The following is a 24,590-nucleotide window of genomic DNA, read 5'->3' as shown; positions in this document are numbered from 1 at the left end:
TGGAGCCGGAACCCTGTCAGTTTCCCCCCCACCACGGGCGCCACGCGGCGCACTCCGACGGTTGAAGTCCGCGATGATGAATCCAGCTCCGTTCCTCCGGGCCGTGTCAAGCCCAATCCTCCAAGTATTGGTATCCACGCCCCCGGCGACGGACGTCCAGCAGGCGGCGGACCTTGTAGGCAGGACCGCCCTCCACTACCTGTGGGGGCGGGGGTGCAAGAGACTGCGGGGCTAATGGGCTGGAAACAAACTGTTTTACTTGAGATACGTGGAATGTCGGATGGATATGGAGAGAAATAGGCAACTTGAGCCGCACTGCACAAGGGTTGATTATCTTCTCGATTTCATATGGACCTATGAATCGAGGAGCCAATTTGCGGGAACTAACCTTCAAGGGGAGATCTTTAGCATTCAGCCAAACCTTCTGGCCCACTGTGTAGGAGGGCGCCGGCGAGCGTTAGCTTGTGCCTCTGATCGAGTTGTGGATTGGAGCAGAGAGGCACGGGCGAGCGACGACTGTTAGCTTGTGCCTCTGATCGAGTTGTGGATTGGAGCAGAGAGACACGGGCCCGTTTCCAGACCCTGGCACAGCGACTCAAGTGGGCTTGAATGGAAGGGACTGCCAGGTCCTTTTCTTGGGCAGGAAACAGGGGAGGTTGATAACCTAAGGAGCAGCGGAAAGGCGACATGCCTAAGGAGGCGTTAGGTAGAGCATTGTACGCGTAATCGACCCAGGGGAGAAAGGTGCTCCAGGTGGACGGGTTGTTGCGAGACATCTGAGGGAGGTTTCGAGTTGCTGGTTTGCCCGTTCAGACTGGCCGTTGGTTTGGGGGTGATACCCAGATGAGAGGCTAACTGAAATGGCCAGGGCTGAACAAAAGTATTTGCAGACGAGGGAAGTAAACTGAGGACCTCTGTCTGAGACTACGTCACATGGGATGCCATGGAGACGAAAAACGTGCTGAACTAAAAGGTCTGCAGTCTCTGTGGCTAAGGGGAGCTTGGCCAGAGGGACAAAGTGGGCGGCCTTGGAGAATCTGTCAACAATTGTAAGTATTACTGTATACCCATGGGATGGGGGAAGGCCGGAGACAAAATCAAGGGAAATATGGGACCAAGGACGCCTGGGGACCGGCAATGGACGGAGGTACCCAGCACTGGGTCTGGTGGAATTCTTGTTGCGAACACATATCGGACAGGCTGCGACGTACTCCCGTGTGTCAGCCCCCATAGTGCGCCACCAGAATTGCTGACGCTGATAGGGTTCTCCTCACTCCCAGGTGGCATGTGAGGCGAGAGGCATGAGCCGATTTGAGTACCTGCGGGCAGACATGATCAGGGACAAACAGGGTTCTAGGGGACCCACCTCGAGGATCTGGCTGCTCGTTCTGTGCGTTCTTGACTAGGGTCTCTATAGCAAGTTCGACTGATCCCACGAAACAGGTGGGCGGGAGGATGGATTCTTGATCCTCCTTGGTCTCTGCGGTAGTGAATTGGCGTGACAGGGCATCTGGTTTGGTGTTCTTGGAACCTGGGACATAGGACAAAGTGAAATTAAATCTGGCAAAGAAGAGGGACCATCTGGCTTGTCTGGGGTTCAGTCGTTTGGCTGCCTTAAGGTATTCAAGGTTCTTGTGGTCCATCCATACCACAAAAGGTAGTTCTGCTCCCTCAAGTAGAAGCCGCCACTCCTCCAAGGCCAGCTTGACTGCCAGGAGCTCTCGGTCTCCAATACTGTAATTACGTTCTGTCTGGGATAACTTGCGGGAGAAGAAGGCACACGGATGTATGTTACCATCCTCTGCATGACGCTGGGACAGTACGGCTCCAACACCTGTGGACGCGTCAACTTCCACTATGAACTGGTGTGAGGGATTGGAATGGATGAGGACAGGAGCCGCTGTAAACCGATGTTTGAGGTTGGCAAAGGCGGAATCTGCCTCTTGAGACCAGCGGAAAGGAATCGAAGTGGAGGTAAGAGCTGTGAGGGCGGCCGCAATATGACTGTAGTTCCTAATGAATCGTCTGTAGAAATTGGCAAAGCCTAGGAAACGTTGAAGCTGCTTGCTTCAGAAGTCATCTTTTTTTTTTTTTTTTTTTTTTTGAGGGAACGCCAGAGTTTGGTGCGGGACTGGAAGTACTTGTGTTTCTTATTGTATCATTGGTTGAATTTGGTAGGTCGTGGCCACTCTGAGACTGCCGTTAACTTGGCTGGGTCCATGCACAGCTCTCCCTTGGAGATTACGTACCCCAGAAAGGTGGTCTTGGAGACATGGATCTCACACTTTGACGTAGAGTCTGTTCTCTAGGAGCCTCTGGAGTACTCGCCGGACGTGCTCCTCATGCTCTGACTGGGATGCTGAGAAGATTAAAATGTCATCCAAGTAAACAAACACAAACTTATTGATCATTTCTCTGAGGACATCGTTCAGCAGAGCTTGGAATACTGCAGGGGCGTTTGTTAGCCCAAAGGGCATGACCAGATATTCATAGTGTCCGAGGGGGGTGTGGAAGGCAGTCTTCCATTCATCCCCCTCTCTTATCCGGACCAAGTGGTAGGCGTTGTGCAGATCCAGCTTGGTGAAAACACGCACCATGGAGGGGAGTGAATGCAGATTCGATGAGTGGAATAGGGTATTTTTTCCTGACCGTGATCTCGTTAAGTCCCCGGTAATCTATGCTGGGTCATAGAGTCGTATCTTTCTTTCCAACGAAGAAAAACCCAGCACCAACAGGAGAGGAGGAGGGGCGAATGATGCCTGCAGCCAGAGATTCCGTGATGTAGCTCTCCATCGTCTCCCTTTCTGGTCGTGAGATGTTGTAGAGGCGGCTGCTGGGGAGGGTGGCACCTGGCAGCAGATCAATGGCACAATCGTAAGGCCTGTGAGGTGGCAGGGACGCAGCTCGGTCCTTGGAAAAAACCCGACTGAGGTCGTGATAGCAGCGAGGGACTGTACTGAGATCGGGGGGGGTTCAGGTACCTTAGTGCTCTGGATGGGAACTTGGGCTGAACGCAAACAGCCCTCATGGCAGGTCTCGCTCCATGCTGTCAGCTTTGGGATGGCCCAATCAATCTCGGGATTATGTTTCTTGAGCCACGGTAACCGTAATACCAAGGGGGATCGAGGACAATCAAAAACAAAGAGGCTGATCTCCTCATAATGGTTACCAGAGAGAGAGAGGGAAACAGGCGTAGTTTGTTGCATGACATGACACAATAACTGTCCGTTAAGCGTGGTGGTTCTAAATGGGGTTGACAAGGGGCGTGTCTCTAACCCTAGTTCGTCTACCAAACTGGAGTCAATGAGGTTCTCGTCTGCTCCGCAATCGACTAACGCAGAAACTGTCCTGGACCGGTGTTGGCGTGACAAGGTAGCTGAGAGCACTAAGCGATGTGATGAGGAGCTGTTTGTCTGGCTCACCAGTCTCTCCCCAGTTACTGATGAGCCCCCCCTTTTACTGGTCTTATATGGCAAGACTGAATGAAATGACCCCCTTGACCGCAAGACAAGCACAACCGGTTGCTCAGTCTCCGTGCCCTCTCCTCCTGAGTCAATCTGGCGCCCCCTAGGTGCATTGGCTCTGAAGTGTCGGCGGGAAGCAAGGCTAGTGTAGGGGCTACGTTAGGCTGTATAGATTGTACTGCTGGCGGTGAGACGGGGCGAGGGGGCGGTGCCGAACGGCGCTGTCTCTGACGTTCTCTGAGCCGACAGTCAATCCGGATAGCTAAATCAATGAGTCGGTCTAGGTCAGCAGGTTCGACGCGGGAGGCTAATTTGTCCTTAAGGGAGTCGTTAAGGGCGCGAAAGAATACCTCCTGGAGTGCCTCATTATTAAAATTGCTCTCGGCTTCAAGCGTACGGAACTCTACTGAAAATTTGGCTACGCTACGGGCGCCCTGGTGGGGAGACATTAAGCGTTTAGCTGTCTCCTTACCGCGCACCGGGTGGTCAAATATTTTCCTTATCTCCTCCTCAACGCAGGATAGGACGCGCACACAGGCGATTGACGCTCCCATTCTGCGGAAGCCCAGGCGAGCGCAGCCCCTCGAAGGCAACCTATCAGGTAGGCGATTTTTGATCGATCCGAGGCATAATGAGTGGGGCTGTTGCTCAAACACTATAGAGCATTGTACCAAAAAGGCTCAACATGAACCCAGGGCGCCGCAGAAAGGAGCCGGGGCGGGGACGAAGGGTTCCCGAGTTATCTGTGCCTGCATGGGGGGAGCGTGCGCGGGCGACTGCTGGGGCGCCGAGGAGAATTGTCCGTGGGTCTGCAACTTTGCCAACTGGTCTTGGACGGAAGATAATGCTTGGGAGAACTCCTTTACCTTTCTGAGGAGAACATGAAGGGCTTGGCCGTGTTGTTCACGAAGTAGTCGTTGAGCGGCTTGGTTGCGTTGGCCGGGGTCAGTACCTGCGGGGTCCATGTTTTGGCCAGAACGTAATGTTAGGATAGGGGGCGCAGAGAGGAGCCAAATGCAGGTATGACGAGACAAATAGGGCTGGTGCAAATAGCTTTAATGAGCAGAGGTGTGTGGAGCAGGCAAGCGGGCCAACTTGATCAGGTGAGTGCCCGCAGGGTGGCGGACGGCCAGGAGCAGAGAGACAGGTGGTGAGCCGATGTTTTACAAGGCATAGATAGTGCTCACTTTAGATGAGCTCAAAAAATACTTTATTAATGAACAGTAAATGATTTGTAACTACTTCATTTGATGAATTAATGTGTTAAGTAGGGCTAGGTATTGCCGCCAACCTCACGATACGATACGTATCACGATACAGGGGTCACGATACGATACGTATCGTGATACATATGTATTCCAATACTTGATCTTCAAGGCGATACGTATCCTAATATATTACATAAATTTTCTTGCATTTTATTGTAACAGTCATATGTATACCTAAAGGACATGTTTGTTATGCTGACTGACAAAAATATTTTTGTTAGTAGCTCTTCTGGTTTACCACCTAGCGGCATGCCTGGTCTAAAATGTGTGCAGAGCAAGCAGCAGCTTTCACAGACACACCGGGAACATATATTTATTAATAGGCATGAGCCGATATGAGCAAAAATACCAAAGTATTAAAATTACAGCTCTAAAATATGCTTATTTGAAATATTTGGGGAAATAAAAACAGCATGTTTTTCATGTAGCACATTCTATTTCGTTTTTAAACAAAATATCTGAAATTTGGTACATTAAGACACGTGCCATGTTCGGTTTATAAGTAAATAAATGTTGATATTCTTCCTCTGCTTTCATTTATCTTAGCAAGACACAGTGTCCAATCACTGGTGAGCTATTTTTGCATTAATTGAAGACAATTAACTTCAAAGACGCTGCTGGTTTTTATTTTTTAGGTAACTGCCTATTTAAAGTAAATGAGCAATATCGATTCTGACGCCTGCGTATCGATACGTGTATTGTAATGAGGCCCGCAACGATATATTGCCGCATCGATTTTTTGAGCACACCCCTAGTGTTAAGTGTTTTTAGAACATCAATTGGAAAAGAAATGTGTAAGTTTTTATAAAACATCTACTAACCGTGACATTGCATGTATATCCAAATAGTTTGTTAATCATTTACATAGACTTCCTAAATGATCTTAAAAAACTATTGACGATTTCTAAATAGCTGCTTAGTAAATGATGCAATACATAATCTAGAAATGCTGAAGCCATCATTTATAAAAGTATGAAAATGCAGTCATTAAGCATATTATAGATGCACTTAACGATGGGTAAAACATTTATGACTGTTTATTAACTACATACTAATGATTATTAATTTCAGAAACATACTGATGATTAACTCACTTTTAACTAATGCTTTTAACTAATGCTTAACATATGTTTAATAGTGTGTACTCAAACTTTATTTTTTTTGCTGTGGGGGTATTGTTTGTTGGGTTAAGGTTGTATGTTTATACCTTACCCGGATTGTTATGTGTTTGTAAAAATTCCTGAATAATAAAGTATTCTTAAAAAAACCTGATCCCTTTTTTAAAGTCACAAGTGATACAATTTTTTCAAGTTTTTTGTTTTAAATACAGCTGTCAAATGATTACGTTTTTTTTTTTTTCAAATTAATCACATCTTAGAATTTTGATTAATCACTAATCGCGTAATTAAAAAGGCTTTCTATCAACAATTTTTGCCCGCCAAATTTAAAGAGCACCAGTTATGTTTTTAATTCTTTCGACATTTAACATTATGACGACGACTTCATTTTTTAAACCATGCATACGCTCTTGCTCTTTTTCTAATAAGTTAATTACTTGCATAATATGAAATGGGGGAAAAAATTATCTCAATAATTTGACATGAACAAATATTCTGAATGTCATACTCAAATATTTATTAAATGCTTTATTTTCATACATGCACTGAAACTCAAACTGTGCTACCCTTTAACGTAACCATCCGCTGTCAGCTCAAGGATCATCTTCGGTCAAAATTAATAGTGTGATAAATCTGCGTTAATACATGATTAACGTGATTTGTGAGGGCACGAAGCAGGATTCAGAATTTTTGCACATTTACGACCCCAGCGACGTGTATCTGATTGCAGACCACAGAACGGGACACTCCGCCCCCTAAGCGGAACATTCCTCCTCCGCTAGGCTACGGTAGTCTTAAAGTACAAAATGCAGAATAGCGACTTAATAAGGGGAAACCGAATCTATTAATGGCCATGACAAACGAATCTTTATTGCACAAAGTTACAAACTTCACAAACGTAGCACATATGAAACAGACTATTTAGAATCCCGTAAATAGTATTTTAAGGTGTTGTATTGTGATATCAATACAAAAGTTTTTTCTTTTAATGTAAGGAATCAACTTTCTTTTTTTTTTTTTTTTTTTAACCTAGGCGGTATCAGGTTTATCCATCTCCAAAAATGCTCTTATGTAAATTTCCAAAAAGTTTCGTAACAGAGCTACCTTTTTAGGAAAACAATATTTCATGCTCCTAATGACCATATTATGAACCACAATCGCATTCAAATACTCTTATCAATATAAACCCAATATTCAGTTTAAAATTTTATATTACAAAAAGCAAAATCATAAAGCCACTTGATCTTTTCGTCATCTGGCCAGTAGAACGTATCAGAATTATATTTTTCAAAGTAATTAAATATACACTCCCTTAGATCATCATAAAGTGTACAATACAAAAGAAAATGAAGCTCACTTTCCACATCATTCAAATCACACATTTCACATATTATATCATATGGTATATTAGTAAATCAACCAGTTTCAATGACTAGAGGGAGAATACCAGACCTTCTCTGAGCAACTAATGATCTCTGATTTCTAGACAGTCGAGATAGATCATTCATCATTGTTCAGGAATAAACCTGACCTTGAGTGGCATACATGTTCTCAGTTTAGGCTTTAATGAAAGACCTTGAGACCAGGTTTCTTCAAACTTCAAGAGAAGCTTATATTTAATGGAATGGACATGATAGCACAGGTTATTCCTATATTGCGTATGAACCTCCTCAAAAATTGTCATTTTTATTGACCAGGGAGACTGCCTGATGTAATTTGCTCCACTTAAATACCTTCTGATTAGTCCTACCCTCTGCTAGAATAACCAGTCGATTCTGTAGTCACACTTCCATTGGATAGACCCAGCCCATACCTGCTTGAATCACTCCAGTCGGAGAAAACCTATACATGTACACCTAAAAATATCTAATCTAATGTGCTACAATCATTCAATAAAATAAATATCCACTTACTTGCTGCTCGAGACTCGTCATTTTTCAAATTTTGTTTCCTACAACACGTAGAAGCCGCTCACTCCAGAAGACACTGGACTACGACAGCAGCTCCCCTTTACGGCAAGCATAGGGCTTAGGGGCGTTCCGTTCCGTAGGCATTCCGTTCCCAGTCTGTGGTCTGCAATCAGACCGTACTCGACTTTTTGGGCACGAGCAAACCTCCAAGTTAATCGAACGAACGCAAACACGGAGCACAACGCCTTTTTCATAGGCTTAATAATGTCTACAGAGGTAAGAAACGTATTCATCTTCAAGTTACTTTGTATGTGAAAGTCATTTTGAGTGACAAAAGCTTACGCAATTACAACCTTCCAAACGGAAATTGAGGATAGCAATAAGTTGCTAATATGCCCAAGTGAGGAGACATTAATTAGCGACCATGTTATTCTGCACTGCTAATCATAAATAGACCCTATCGTATTTTCGTGACGAAGTCTTACCTTTTTCGCAAAAAGTCAGCAAGCTGTGGGTCCCGTTTCATCCCCAGGATAGCTCTTAGCTCTCTCCACCTGACGAACGTTGCTCCTGTATTTATCCGCGTCCTCCCGTGACGCAGGTCTGAAAGTTTTTTTGTTTTTTTTTTACTTCTCTTTGTCTTCCGTGAAGTATCCACAAGGGATTGAGACGTCTCGGGTGCAGGTCTCTTTAAATCCATCTTGAATTAGCTGTCCTGTCCGTGAAGTTACGTGAACAATCGCGAGAGCTAACAGGGACAATAGCGTGTACGCGTATGACGTCATGCTCAGAGCAAAAGCTAAAGTTTCCGACCCGAACGCTACAACATTTTTTTCTTTTACAGAAAATAGGGGCAACAGTCATTGTGCCACAGTTGTGCCTCCTCTCCATAATACAATTCTTAAAACATGTCCGGGTGAAAAAATATGCTTATTTTAACACTCAAATTTGAGTCTAACCTTGCATCGTGCACCTTTAAAGGGATACTTTACTTATTTAACCATTTTTGGTAGTCAAACAATATTTTGCCTATAATAAATTTGGTATTCTCATTATTTTTCATGTACAATTAGTACCTTTAAAAACACATTTTGCAACTTGCTGTCGACTGAAAATGACATCACAAGGGCTCAGGTAACCAATCACAGCTCAGCTTGTGAATGTCACATGATCAAACCTAGAAAAATGGCGAGCCCTTGTGATGTTATTTTCGGTCGACAGCAAGTTGCAAAATGTGTTTTTAAAGGTACTAATTGTACATGAAAAATAATGAGAATACCAAATTTATTATAGGCAAAATATGAACTTTTTATTGCTATAATGGGCTAAATAAGTGAAGTATCACTAACAATTTAACTTTGACAGCACGTTTTAAATATTTAGAATGACATTCAGGCACAAAACTGGTAATCAAAAAAGTTATCAGGGTATGTGCTTTCTTGAGTTTTTGACTGCAATCAATATTTTCAACAAAATGCATATTACCTACCTGTGAAAGGACAACACAATGCATGTATGGAAAGCCAATGCAATACACCAAGAAATTTGATTTACTTATGTTATAATTCGAGTCCATTCATTTGACAAATGTGAGGCAAAAATAGTTACCTGTCTTTATTACGAAACAAGAACTGAGACCAGATCAAACAGCTGTTACATGTTGCTTTTTGGCCACTCAGTCCCTTCCTGTGTCCTGACATATCCTTGAACCGCCAAGTCCCTCTCAGCTTGCTTCAAGGGGCTCTCGGAACTGAACTGTGCTCCAGGTGAGTGACTCCCTCTCCAGGTTCTGTGAACCCCCCCACTGCTTTTTTTTTTCCCCCGCAACCCAGTTAGGTCCTTTTCAGCATGGGAAGCTGAGCAGTGGATATGCTGCCAGAATGTGGTCTTCAATGACGATGGTAACACTGCAATGACTAGCAGTGAACAGACGTGAACAGTACAAATTAAACAAGCAGGGTGTTCCTACTTTGACATATATCAAAGTGCCAATCAAAATTATTTGAGTAATTAAAAGAATAACACAAGGCTTTTGTCAGGCAAAAATCTTTTTCACACAAGTGTTTTTTGGTACAATTAAACAAACCCATAAAAATAAATGTGAAAATTGTTCTTTAAAAGGAGCCTGCTGAGAATTATTGAGTTTTTTTTTTTTTTTGACATATCCAGAAGATCTTTTATGACAATTCAATGCAGATGTGGGACAAACCTCTCTGCTCAGTGGGTCAAACTGGGCACAACCCTACCTAACCCTACCACAGAATACAGTGCAAGTCTAGAAGCAGTGGAGGTCAGTTAAGGGAAACACAAATCTCTCTGTTAGGCAGATCTAAAGATTTCTTTCTTGCCCTCGATGTGACTGCGAACGTGGCTATGAGAAATGCGTAATCAACAAATTTTAAATCTCTGCAAAAAAAAAAAAAAAAATCTCTAGATTTAACATGGAACTTTATATGAAGAAAACCAATCCTGTTGAACTCTCCATGTCTTTGCCCATTTTTTTTTGTCATAATGACTAAAGAGTAGAAAGTTAGTAAAGGTATGGAAGTCTATGGCTTCAAGGGGTATGAGGGAGACCGTCTGATCCACAGGGCAGGTGGGAAGGGAGGCTGAGGCTGCCACTGCCTGCTTCAAGCTGCGCCGCTCCTAGACTGTAAGATGGAGCAAGTGTGGTGAGCAACAGAGAGGAAACGTCAATGATGGGGGTCGTGAAGGGGTGGTTGAGAAAAAGGGCAGATAGGAAGAATATTTGGTTGGGCAGGTAAGAGGTAAAGGGTGGAAAGACAAGAGGGCTAAACGCTTCGAGTGATCAGTCCATTGGCCGCTTTTCGCCATGTTTCTTTGTAAACTCTTCGGCATTCTTCAAGAATTTTTTACGGTCCTTTGAGTATTCTTCTGCTAGGTCTGCCCTCAGGGGGTGTTCTGGCTGGGGGTCGTTGACCAGTGCAATAAGGGATTGAATAACTGCAAAACAAAATGTCAAGAGAAGTTGGATTAAGTCAATTTCTGATTTAACAGTAGATGGCCTTCATTTAGATCAGGGGTGTCCAAACTACGGCCCGGGGGCCATTTGCGGCCCGCCGTCCATTTTTTCAGTGGCCCGCGACATATGCTAAAAATGGCATTTGACTCAGTTCAAATAAAATAAAAAATAAAAATGTTTGGAGATGGTCAAAGTAAGAAGGGAAGGATAAAAAAACTAGTGCTGTCAAACGATTAAAATTTTTAATCTGATTAATCACACTTTTTAATTTTGATTAATCACGATTAACAGCTAAATTACTTGCGTATTTGCGTAATATAAAATAAATACAAAATACCGTAATATTTTGACATTAACACATTTTATTATCTGAATGTCATTTGCAAACATTGATTAAATGCATGTACACAATTGCATGCATGCGTGTATTGCTCAAAACGTAACAGCATCATATCAATTGGGTGCAATTCAGCTATTATTAATTAATTGAACGCAAGTTACTTTTTTTTTTTAATCTAAAGTCCCGTGGGGTGTTTTTTAAAGCGAAATTTACCATCGACTGAAGTCACCCCTCTCATTTTGGAAAACCAGGCGAAGGAAATGCCGTGCATTGACCTAATCACTGACCTGCGCAGCCTTCAATGTAACCATCCACGGTTACTTTCAAGGCTCAAGTGCGGTCAAAAAAATAAATAAAAATAGTGCGATTAATCTGCGTTAATACATGATTAATGCAACATTTTTCTGTGATGAATTAACCTATTAACGCTTTAACTTTGACAGCCCTACAAAAAACACGTACAGTGATACCTCAGCTCACGAACATAATTGGTTCCCAGAAAGTGTGTGTAAGGCGAAACGTTCGTCTTCCGAACATTTATTTCCCATAAGAAACCATTAAAATGAGAATAATCCGTTCCCAGGTCTCTATAAAACAATTTTCTACTAAATAAGCCTTAAAACTACACAAAAATATCCCTTATTTTATGTATAATAAATGTGCTATTGTATTGTAATTAAAGAAATAAATTGTACTGTATAATAAATTCGTTTTATTTTACTTTGTGATTGTAGTTCTTAAGGATGGTAGCAATGGTAGACTTACTTCATTCGCGAGCGTTTCACCGCGTAGTGTTTATGGAACGTTTGCCGTTCATTCGCGCTTACATGCTCACCGAAGCGGAGGAGGCGTGTCCCTTGGTGAACAAGGAAGTGGAGCACTTTAGCGAGTCAACAAAAAGTGAGCACCGCCAACTACTTTCACTTCTTTCCTGGGACTAAACAGCCGTGGCACTATTTTCTCCTTTTTTGAGGTACGTGATAGCACTTTTGCTTTTTTTTAGTGGCGCGAACTCCATTGACTACATTGCAAACGCGCCGCCGAATCGCCGTCCCTCGCTTTTGGTGAGAACGCAGCATTAAGGCTTAACACTAGCCTGTGGTGGGGTCTTTTTCGGTCCCATAATGGCAAAAGTACGCTCAATATGGTCCAAAATGTATATCAAACACAAACCACGTCCGCACTCAAAGAAAGGGGGTTACGAACTGGGACGCCGTGAGCGTGCGTCAGCTTCTCGTGGCCGCCACCGTGGCTGTTCGACCGCGTGGTTTGGTTTGTCCACCGAAAACTAGTTCGTCAACAGAGACTATATGCTCGCGAATTTAATGTTCTTGAGGCAAAAAGTTCGTGAGCTTAAGCGTTCGTCAGCGGAGGTTTTACTGTACTATCAAAGGTTATTTTAGTTGGCTAAAAAATTCCAAAAACAATTTCGTTAACAAAATAAAATAAAAACGAAGATGCTTTTTAAAAAAAGAAATTAACTGAAACTACATTTTATGTTTACAAAACTAACTAAAATAAAACAATATAGGAAAAACGTCCGTTTTATTCTTAAGTAATTAATTTAACGCATGAGCCTTTGGGAATGATTTAAAAGTGATTTTTTAGTAGATTTATTTTGATAAAAACTGGAATAATGACGTCGCGCCCATGGTGTTTTTTTTTTTTTTTTTTTAAATATTGCACACAATACTACACATAAAAAAAACAAAAAAACTAAAATTTAAACTAAACTAAAACTAAGCATTTATTAAAGAACTAAAACTAATAAAAAACAGAACCACCATGAAAACCAATACTAACTAAAAAACAAAAACAAAAAAAAAACAAAAAAAAAACTCAAAACAAAATAAAAACTAAAATGAAAAACTAAAAAACTATAATAACCCTAATGTCAATTACAAATTAATTGGTTTATATACTGTAGCATTTTTCTAAATATGCAAAAGCACAAATAAATTATAAACTAAAAAATTATATAAATTTTTAGGACTAAACACAATTTCTAGTCATAACATTATGTGGCCCTTGCGTCCTTCTGATTTTCTGTATGTGGCCCGCAAATGAAAAAGTTTGGACACCCCTGATTTAGATGGCTTTCTACATTGTTCTAAACTGGGATCTATGTTCAGAACACAAAAAACATTCCCAAAACATACCATGAGGAGCAACTGGTGATCCAGCATGTTGCTCAGGGATTCTTAACTCATTCATTTCCCTCCACGAGTTAACTCGGGTATTTAATATATGCTGCTCGGCCCCATCCCTGAATTAACTCTGTTTTTTTTTTTGTTTTTTTTTGTTTTAATGCACTGGACGTAGGAGAACCTCATGCAAGTCCCCAGCATGTATTGAGCCGAAAAAATAATTGTAATGAGGTGTAGTTGACAGCAGATGGCCATAGTAGCTTTGATCAAAGGAGAGCCAGCATGTAGGGGGAGTAGAAGCAGCCCACTGTGGACAATAGTAGACAAAAGAGAGAGCGACATAGGTAGAGAGAGAGTGAGCGAGCGAGGGAAAATGACGGCGCGGGAGGGTGCCGGCTCTCATCGTTCACTTCTTTGTACCGGCTTGTTTGCGACCGACACATCACTAGTGGACAAGGAAGTAGATGGAGCATATGGAGGAGCATTAGCTTAGCAATTTGGTAAGACGTGGGAAGCTACCGGGCCTCTGTTTTTGTTTTTTTTTTAACTTGCATTTTATTGTATTTTTAACTTTTTCATTTTGCACAACAAACAACAAAACATTTTAACGTTACAGTGTTGGGGCAACTAGTACTAATGCAAATAAACATTTGACCATACACTGAGTCTTAATTGTCCAGTGTTGGTGTCCTTGTTTGATTTCTTCTTATATTCCATCCATTTTTCCCATTTATCCTGAAACTGTCTCTCTTGTAGTCTTAATCGGTGCGTTAGTCTTTCCATTACAAATAGTTCTTCCACAGTGCACACCCACTGCTCCACGGTCGGTGATTCCATTTTGTACCATAGCCTTGTTATCACTTTCTTACTTGCTGTCAAGAGCACCTTGACAAGGTATTCATCCTCCTTCTGTATTATATCTCGTGTTAAACACCCCAAGTAAAGTACTTTGCATGTATTCGGTATTCCATAACCCACAATTTTTTGTAAAGCACGCCATACCCTATCCCAATACTTGTGTAACCCTCGGCAAAACCAAAAAACATGTGCATGATCCACATCCATGTGTCCGCATGCTCTCCAGCATGGTTGCTGAACTGCTATCATTCCTCTTTTAATTTTGGGGGTAACAAAGAATCTGACCATGTTCTTCCAATTGAACTCCCTCCAGATCCTGGAGTTAGTGGATGTGCACAGTGTTTTACAAATACTCCACCACTCTTCCTCAGTTATTGGCTGTTTTAGCTCATTTTCCCATTTTTCCTTGATGTAAAGGGATGAATGCCTCTGACATGACATCAAGCTTTTATACATATCTGAAATTGCTTTGCAATTTTTGCCCTCATAAACCTTCTTAAATATCGCAATGACTTCGTGTTCTGTGGTGGATTTGACCTCTTTTTCAAAATAGTCCTTTCGCTGCAGGTACCGAAAGTAGTCATGCCCCTGCAATCTTAATCTATCCTTTAACTCTACAAAACTCAGCAGCTTACCTCGTCCCACTATCGTACATAGCGCTGTTATTCCTTTGTTCACCCATTGCTTGAACCCTTTATCATTCACCCCAGGAATGAACCTTTCATCAAAAGCAAACCAACTCAAAGCCTCCACTTCCCTTTCTAACTCATATCTTTCCACAACCATGTTCCATATTTCCATTGTAGTTTTGATTACCCCACCCAGTTGATCACTTAATTTTTTTAGTAAACCCTTGTGTGCTATTAAATTCCGTACCTCGGTGTTTGCCGTCCCCAATTCTATATTTTTCAGTAAATCAAGGGTCTAATTGGTGCCGCATAGAAATATTCTTGGAGGCTTATTAAGGCCAAGCATCCTCTCTCTTTAGGAAGCTGCAGAGTTTTGTATCTTATTCTGGGTTTCTTCCCTCCCCATATGAACCTGGATATCCACCTTTCCCACTCCACAAATTGTTTTTTGGGAATCAGCACCGGTAGAGACTGAAATAAGTTTAACAGCTTTGGTAAGATATTTGTCTTAACCACCTCTATCCTTGAACTCATATCCAGAACTATATTTGGCCATCTCTCACAGTCACTCCTTATTTCTAGATTTATCTTTGAATAGTTGACCTCAAATAGTTTATCCATTTCTTTCACAATCTTTACCCCTAAATAGTCAATCGATCTACTCTTCCAATTAATTTTAATTCCTTAGATGGGACATAATTTATTGACAGAATCTGTGTTTTCATGACATTAACTTTATAACCCGAATATTTACCATAAGTTTCTAAAAGGTTCATCAATCTTGCGAAGCTTGTATCCGGTCGAGTTAAATATATCAGTATATCATCAGCAAACAATCCTATCTTGTGTTCCTCTCCTCCTATAGTTACTCCTTTCACTTCTTATTCTTGCCTAATCAATTGTGCGAAGGCTCAATAAACAATGCGAAGAGGCTTGGAAAGAGCCCACATCCTTGTCATGTACCTCTTTCTAGTTTAAATCGTCCAGTCAAACTAGTACTACCATTTATTTTAATCCTTGCCTGTGGATCATGAAATCAAGGATTTAATGCAATTCACAGATTTGTCATCAAATCCAAACCATAGTATTTTAGAGAGAAATGAGGCTCCGTCTTATTAGGGCCCGAGCAGCGACCGCTGCCAGGTCCCTATTGTTCCTGAAGGAATTCTTATTATTATTAGGGCCCGGAGCAGCGACCGCTGCGAGGTCCCTATTGTTTTTGTAAAAATTATTATTATTATTATTATTATTAGGGCCCGAGCAGCGACCGCTGCGAGGTCCCTCTTGTTTTTGTAAGAATTCTTCTTCTTCTTCTCCATAAAGATCGCGTTTTTGAGGGCCTAAACATTTACGAAAACTCACCAAACTTTGCAGTCTCTTCGGGCCCGGCGAAAAATTTTATATTATGTAGTTGCCATAACAATGCGACTCTATAGCGCCCCCTAGCGTAGAAAAATAAAAACCAATCCCGGCCCGTTTGACCTAGAGCTACGAATATTGCCAGGCACGTGTAGCACCCCGAGACTCACAAAAAAGTCAGTGGAAGCCATTTCCTAAAATGTACAGGAAGTGAGCTATGAATTTTTGAATGTCCAATTTTGGCCCATTTTGGCACATTCACTGTGGTCATACTTTTTCCCCCTTTGCAAATATTTTTCAGCCAGTTGACTTCAAACTTGCCCACACTTGTGGTCATGCTTTTTCCTGTGGTCATGCTTTTTTCTGCAAACATTTTTCATTCAATTAACTTCAAACTTGGCATTTATCATCTCAAGACGTGAGCGAACAACTGGGCAAAAAGTCTTGCCTTTTCGAAATACTATATGATGGGGGCGGGGCATCAAATATTGCCTTTAAAATTTCATTTGTCCAGAAAGAGCAAATGCTTAATAACTCCCATGTTCAAGCTCATCACGTTTCATCTGACTGAGTTAAGACTTGACCTGGACCATGTCAAGACCTGAGCCAACGACAGGGGGAAAAATTTTGACTTTTCGAAATACTATATGATGAAGGCGGGGCATCAAAATTTGTGTTTCCATGCTCCAAAAAATCCCAAACTTGACATGTATGTTTATCGTCAACAGTGTTGCCGGTAACGCGTTACTCAAAAAAGTTGCTTTCTGAAGTAACTAATAGTCTAACGCGTTACTTTATTCTACAAAGTAGTCTGATTAAAGTTACTGTCCAGAGAATCAATGCGTTACTCCACATTTTCATGAAGAAGGCAAACTATCTCACTGTTGTAACAGTCACAAACAACTACTGCTAACTACGAAGATGAGGCAGAAGTCATTGATCACCACACTGAATTCAGCCATGGTCTGGTCATGAATGGTTTGCACATTCAAAACAAAAGTGATGATACTTTTACTACTAGTTTTATTAACCAACAGGCACACAACACAACAAAAAAGTGTGCATTATGGACCATAAAAGTGGTAAAAAAAATAATTTATTTCCATCCTCAACTGGTCCGTGAAGCATTATGGGATGAGGTCGTCTCCGCCCTCTCGCCAGGGGGAGTGACGTCAGACAAGTTACGTTTTCAGTAGGGGTGGAACAAAAAAACGATTCGACCGAACCATTGTTCGTCAAGGGGAGCTAAACGACCGTATCGGTTGCGAGTGAGGCTTTATGGTTTTCATAACAATAGCAAGAGTTCTGCGCCGTGCTCTACTTGTTTTGTTTACATTTCAGTAGCATCACCATTCAAGCTACTTCCGTGTTTCCGTGCTCGCGACACGGCGCGCAACGAGTGACAACATACAAATGGAGACAGTTAGCAGAAGCCGGTGCCGTACATCTCGGTATTTCCCATGGCTATCGAGTCCTCTCGGTGCACGTGTATGTCCCGGGCCGGCGTTGGTACTGCGCGCGAGCCAAAAAGAATAACTCCCGTGACGATCCAATGCATGGATTCAAACGACACAGGTATGTCCCACAGCCAACACACCAGCTAAGCTAAAAGCACACTGCAAGTATCTCATTTCTCAGTTTGTGGCTCCCTGTCAATGTCTACAACTAGCATGAGCAGCAGATAGGAGAACTGAGACGTGCCCGCGATTACGACAGCCCAAAAAACAAAATATAAACAGTAGTGATTCTGTGGTCATCATCGTGTCTCAGATTAAAAAAACAAAAAAAGATGTCATACATTAACCAAAAATGAAAGTGATGACAAAAGAAAAAACAATTGTTAAATACAAAAATTGTTGATTAAAAAGGGAAATTAACTTTTGGAAATATTTTTGCATATATTAAGTGGTTAAAATGTGTTTGATAGATTTATTGTTCCATAAGGTGGCTTCATATTTCTTTTGGCTGGACGGTAGGTTTATTTCATGTCTTAAATTTATGTTTCTGAAATACTTCACAATGTGCAAATATTCTGTTTAATTGTGTTGGTGTCTGTCTAAAGGTTAAATATTTATATTTAACATTAAATTATCAACCTTTTGTTTTCCTGATCCTTATTTTGAAGAGAAAAAACAAACAAACCAAAAAACAATTATAACTGTCAATAACTACTAATAAATATTTAAACTGATACATGTGTACACACTGGAATTGCGGAACAAACAAACAGAGGAATTTAGGGGATTTTCATTTTCAACCTGGATAGATTTTAATTTTTTGTTTTATAAAAAGTATTTACGTTACAAGAAGTCAAGAGAGACTGCCTATTTTGTTTTTCATAAAAAAAAACCTTTATTATCATGTTAAAAATGCACTTTCAATAAAGTATTTGGAACTCCGTTTCTACTGCATTATTTTTATGTTGAGATGGTGTTATCGGCAGCTGCTGAAAGTAACTAAAAAAGTAACTTTTAATCTAACTTAGTTACTTTTAAAATCAAGTAATCAGTAACGCAATTTAGTTACTTTTAAAACCAAGTAATCAGTAAAGTAACTAAGTTACTTTTTCAAGGTAACTGTGGCAACACTGATCGTCAAGGCCCGAAGCTATCTCTATGACAACATTCAGTTATATATGCAGCGTCACCTAGCCCTTGAGGCATAAAAAAAAATACCCCACATACGGTATTTTGTACAAAAAATGTGAACTCATTCTAAGTGTGATAACTAAGTCATTTATGAATATTCTTTTAGTTTCCACCACTCAAATTGTTCACTGGCTTCACACCGATCCAAACGTATGTACGTTTCCATTTTGTTTTATTCATTTTTGATTGATTGCCCCTTTGGACAATAAAAGTAACATTGTGCAATGAGTACAACGAGCGATGATTTATAGATACACTTTTACAAAAAATACCAATCAGGGCAACTCATTGCCTATAAATAAATAAGGACGCTGATTTTTGCAGGTCTTAACAATCACCAAAACCCGTTGAGCTTGACACACTGGCAAAAAAAATATTCTACATGTAAACGTTTATTATGCCATTTTCAAAGAAATTTTGCTTCCAATATGCCAGTACCCCAACGTGCCAGTACCCTAACGTGCAAGTACCCCAACGTGCAAGTACCCCAACGTGCAAGGACCCCAACGTGGCCCGGGCTGCGAGGGCCCTTTATAGCTGCTCGCAGCTCTAGTTATTCTTCCTCTTCTCCGTAAACGATCGCATTTTTGAGTACCTAAACATTCACGAAAACTCACCAAACTTTGCACACTCCTCAGGCCCGGCGAAAAATTTTATATTATGAAGTCGTCATAACAACGCGACTCTATAGCGCCCCCTAGCGTAGAAAAATAAAAACCAAGCCTGGCACGTTTGAGCTAGAGCAACGAAAATTGGCAGGCACGTGTAGCACCCCGAGACGCACAAAAAAGTCTATTGGGACCATGTAGCTAAAATGTACAGGAAATGAGCTATGAATTTTTTTATGTCCAATTTTGGCACATTCACTGTGGTCATGCTTTTTCCAGCTCTGCAAACATTTTTCATCCAATTGACATCAAACTTGGCATTTATCATCTCAAGACCTGAGAGAACAACTGGGCAAAAAGTCTTGCCTTTTCGAAATACTATATGATGGGGGCGGGGCATCAAATATTGTCTTTAAAATTTCATTTGTCCAGAAAGAGCAAATGCTTAATAACCCCCATGTTCAAACTCCAAAAAAATCTCAAACTTCTCAGGCAACGTAATAGTCACGGCCTGAAAACATCTATATGATAAAATTCAGTTATACATATAGCGCCACCTAGTGGTAACAATAAATGTCATACTTTACGTTTATAGCTACTGCGCTGAGCTCGTTGAAGGGATCCAGTTGAAAGTTGGTCAGAAAAGCCTTAAGATGTTGATCATGCCCCACACCGAATATTGTAACTTTTCGCCAAAGGGCGTGGCCGCTACGGTGCCGCAAAATCTGAAGATTTTTCGTGACAATAAAAGCTGCATGAACTTGACCGAGATGATCCTATCTTCTCAAAATTTCACACATTTGATGAGAGTCCAGCCCTAAAGACATCTACGAACTTATATTTCATCTTACTGATAGCGCCACCTAGTGGCAATTTTTTTTCTTACGAATTTTCTTGTACATTTTTCTCCAAACACGTTAACTGGACCAACCTCATATTTGCTCAGATGAGGGTTTCGGCCTTCATGATGTCACAACACGAAGTTTGTAAGTTTTCGCGAATCGCTGTGGGCGTGGCTAAGCATTGTTCGCCAAGAAAACAACGCCAGTTTTGATGGTCTAAACATGCGCAGAAACTCATGAAACTTGGCACACACATCTGGCCTGGTAAAATGAACAATATTTTATTGTTGATTGTGCTATTTTTACAAAAATGACTCAATAGCGCCCCCTAGGAATTTTTAATGAAGCAGCCCCGGTTGTACGTTTAAGCAAGATCTACGAAAATTTTTAGGTGTATGAGGGAGCCCAAGACCTACAAAAAAGTCTCTTGGACCCATATGCTAAAATGAACAGGAAGTGAGCTACGAATTTTTGAATGTCCCATTTTTGACGATTTTTGCACATTCACAGGGGGCATACTTTTGCCCACTTCTCCTACACGTTTTATCCGACTGACTTATGACTTGACCTGGACCATGCCAAGACCTGAGCCAACAACAGACGGAAAAATCTTGACTTTTGGAAATACTATATGATGAAGGCGGGGCATCAAAATTTGTGTTTCGCACTGAAAAAGGATATGCTTAATAACTCCCCGGTACATGCTCCAAAAAATCCCAAACTTGACAGGTATGTTTATCGTCAAGGCCTGAAGCTATCTCTATGACAACATTCAGTTATATATGCAGCGTCACCTAGCCCTTGAGGAATAAAAAAAATACCCCACATACGGTATTTTGTACAAAAAATGAAAACTCATTCTAAGTGTGATAACTAAGTCATTTATGAATATTCTTTTAGTTTCCACCACTCAAAATGTTCACTGGCATCACTTATCCAAACATATATATATTTTTATTTATTTTTGATAGCCTCTGTGGACATTAAAAGCAATATAGTGAATGAAGGATATGCATAATAACTCCACGGTACATGCTCCAAAAAAAATCCCACACTTGACATGTATGCTTATAATCAAGGCCTGAAGGTATCTCGATGACAACATTCAGTTATAAATACAGCGCCACCTAGCCCTTGAGGCATAATATATATATAAAAAAAAACAAAAAAACACATACGGTATTTTGTACAAAAAATGTAAACTCATTCTAAGTGTGATAACTAAGTCATTTATGAATATTCTTTTAGTTTCCACCACTCAAATTGTTCACTGGCTTCACACCGATCCAAACGTATGTACGTTTCCATTTTGTTTTATTCATTTTTGATTGCCCCTTTGGACAATAAAAGTAACATTGTGCAATGAGAACAACGAGCGATGATGTATATATACACTTTTACAAAAAATACCAATCAGGGCAACTCATTGCCTAAAAATAAATAAGGACGCTGATTTTTGCATGTCTTAACAATCACCAAAACCCGTTGAGCTTGACACACACTGGCAAAAAAAAATTCTACATGTAAACGTTTATTATGCCATTTTCAAAGAAATTTTGCTTCCAATATGCCAGTACCCCAACGTGCCAGTACCCTAACGTGCAAGTACCCCAACGTGCAAGTACCCCAACGTGCAAGTACCCCAACGTGCAAGGACCCCAACGTGGCCCGGGCTGCGAGGGCCCTTTATAGCTGCTCGCAGCTCTAGTTATTCTTCTTCTTCTTTATTCTCCCCAAACGATCGCATTTTTGAGGACCTAAACATTTACGAAAACTCACTAAACTTTGCAGTCTCTTCGGGCCCGGCGAAAAATTTGATGATATGTTGTTGTCATAACAACGCAACTCTATAGCGCCCCCTAGCGTAGAAAAATAAAAACCAATCCCGGACCGTTTGACCTTGAGCTACGAAAATTGACAGGCACGTGTAGCACCCCGAGACGCACAAAAAAAGTCTATTGGGACCATGTAGCTAAAATGTACAGGAAATGAGCTATGAATTTTTTTATGACCAATTTTGGCCTATTTTGGCACATTCACTGTGGTCATGCTTTTCCCCCCTTTGCAAACATTTTTCATCCAATTGACTTCAAACTTGGCATTTATCATCTCAAGACCTGAGAGAACAACTGGGCAAAAAGTCTTGCCTTTTCGAAATACTATATGATGGGGGCGGGGCATCAAATATTGCCTTTAAAATTTCATTTGTCCAGAAAGAGCAAATGCTTAATAACTCCAATGTTCAAGCTCCGAAAAATCTCAAACTTCTCAGGCAACGTAATAGTCACGGCCTGAAAACATCTATATGATAAAATTCAGTTATACATATATCGCCACCTAGTGGTAACAATAAGTGTCATACTTTACGTTTTTACCTACTGCGCTTTTTAGCTACTGTGCTGAGCTCGTTGAAGGGATCCAGTTGAAAATTGGACAGAAAAGCCTTAAGATGTTGATCATGCCCCACACCGAATATTGTAACTTTTCGCCAAAGGGCGTGGCCGCTACGGTGCCGCAAAGTCTGAAGATTTTTCGTGAAAATAAAAGCTGCATTAACTTGAACGAGATGATCCTATCTTCTCAAAATTTCACACATTTGATGAGAGTCCAGCCCTAAAGACATCTACGAACTTATATTTCATCTTACTGATAGCGCCACCCAGTGGCAATTTTTTTTCTTACGAATTTTCTTCAACGTTTTTCTCCAAACACGTTAACTGGACCTACTTCATATTTGCTCAGATGAGAGTTTCGGCCTTCATGATGTCACAACCACGAAGTTTGTGAGTTTTCGCGAATCGCTGTGGGTGTGGCTAAGTACTGTTCGCCAAGAAAACAACGCCAGTTTTGAGGGTCTAAACATGCGCAGAAACTCATGAAACTTGGCACACACATCTGGCCTGGTAAAATGAACAATATTTTATTGTTGATTGTGCTATTTTTACAAAAATGACTCAATAGCGCCCCCCAAGAAATTTTTAACGAAGCAGCCCCGGTTGTACGTTCAAGCAAGATCTACGAAAATTTTTAGGTGTATGAGGGAGCCAAAGACCTACAAAAAAAGTCTCTTGGACCCATGTGCTAAAGTGAACAGGAAGTGAGCTACGAATTTTTGAATGTCACATTTTTTACGATTTTTGCACATTTTCAAGGGGCATACTTTTGCCCACTTCTCCTACACGTTTATTCCGACTGACTGAAGACTTGACCTGGACAATGCCAAGACCTGAGCCAGCAACAGACGGAAATATCTTGACTTTTGGAAATACTATATGATGAGGGCAGGGCATTAAAATTTGTGTTTTGCACTGAAAAAGGATATGCTTAATAGCTCCCCGATACATGCTCCAAAAAATCCCAAAGTTGACATGTATGTTTATCGTCAAGGCCTGAAGGTATCTCTATGACAACATTCAGTTATATATGCAGCGCCGCCTTGCCCTTGAGGTATGAAAAAAAAATACCCCACTTACGGTATTTTTACAAAAATCGTAAACTCATTCTCAGTGTGATAACTAAGTAATTTATGAATATTCTTTTACTTCCCACCACTCAAAATTTTCACTGGCATCAGACCGATCCAAACATATGTATTTTTTATTTATTTTTATTTATTTTTGATAGCCTCTATGGACGTTAAAAGCAGTATCGTGAATGAAGGATATGCTTAATAACTCCCCGGTACATGCTTAAAAAAAATCCCAAACTTGACATGTATATTTATAGTCAAGGCCTGAAGGTATCTCTATGACAAAATTCAGTTATAAATACAGCGCCACCTAGTCCTTCAGGCATAAAAAAAAAAAAACACTTACGGTATTTTGTACAAAATTTGTGAACTCGTAAGTATTATAACTTAGTCATTTATGAATATTGTTTTACTTTCCACTACTCAAGATGTTCACTGGTATCAGACCGATCCAAACATATGTACTTTTTTATTTTGTTTTATTTATTTTTGATAGCCTCGATGGACAATAAAAGCAACATCGTGCAATGAGTACGAGCGATGATGGGTATATATATTTTTGGAAAAAATACCAATCAGGTCAACTCATTCCCAAAAAATAAAAAAAGACACTGATTTTTGCAGATCTTAACAATCACCAAAACAAAAAAAATACACATGTAAAGGTTTATCATGCCATATTCAAAGAAATTTTGCTCCTAATGTGCCAGTACCCCAATGTGCGAGTACCCCAACGTGCAAGCACCCCAACGTGCAAGTACCCCAACGTGGCCCGGGCTGCGAGGGCCCTTTATAGCTGCTCGCAGCTCTAGTTCTTCTTTTTATTTGTTATTATTCTTTTCCACAAACAATCACATTTTTGAGACACTAAACGTGAACGAAAACTCACCAAACTTTACACGCAGATCTATGGAGAGAAATTTGTGTCTTTATTTTCAATCAAACAA

At 40.8% G+C, this 24,590-nt stretch overlaps 1 protein-coding gene across 3 annotated transcripts in view; it reads right to left on the bottom strand.

Moving 5' to 3' along the window:
• Positions 1 to 9,359: 9,359 nt before the first annotated feature.
• LOC144018876 (ubiquitin-conjugating enzyme E2 L3) overlaps positions 9,360 to 24,590 on the bottom strand; it is a 76,909-nt gene continuing 61,678 nt past the window's right edge. For all 3 annotated transcript variants that reach the window (XM_077521493.1, XM_077521495.1, XM_077521496.1), the window contains one exon: positions 9,360 to 10,724. In XM_077521493.1, the coding sequence (XP_077377619.1) occupies positions 10,570 to 10,724 (155 nt within the window). In that variant the 3' untranslated portion in view covers positions 9,360 to 10,569. The remainder of the gene's footprint in view (positions 10,725 to 24,590) is intronic.

The sequence above is a fragment of the Festucalex cinctus genome, chromosome 5 (genome assembly GCF_051991245.1).
Source record: "Festucalex cinctus isolate MCC-2025b chromosome 5, RoL_Fcin_1.0, whole genome shotgun sequence".
Lineage (NCBI taxonomy): Eukaryota > Metazoa > Chordata > Actinopteri > Syngnathiformes > Syngnathidae > Festucalex > Festucalex cinctus.
The sequence above is the reverse complement of the archived record's forward strand: the minus strand, read 5'-3'. Positions and strand labels throughout refer to the sequence as shown.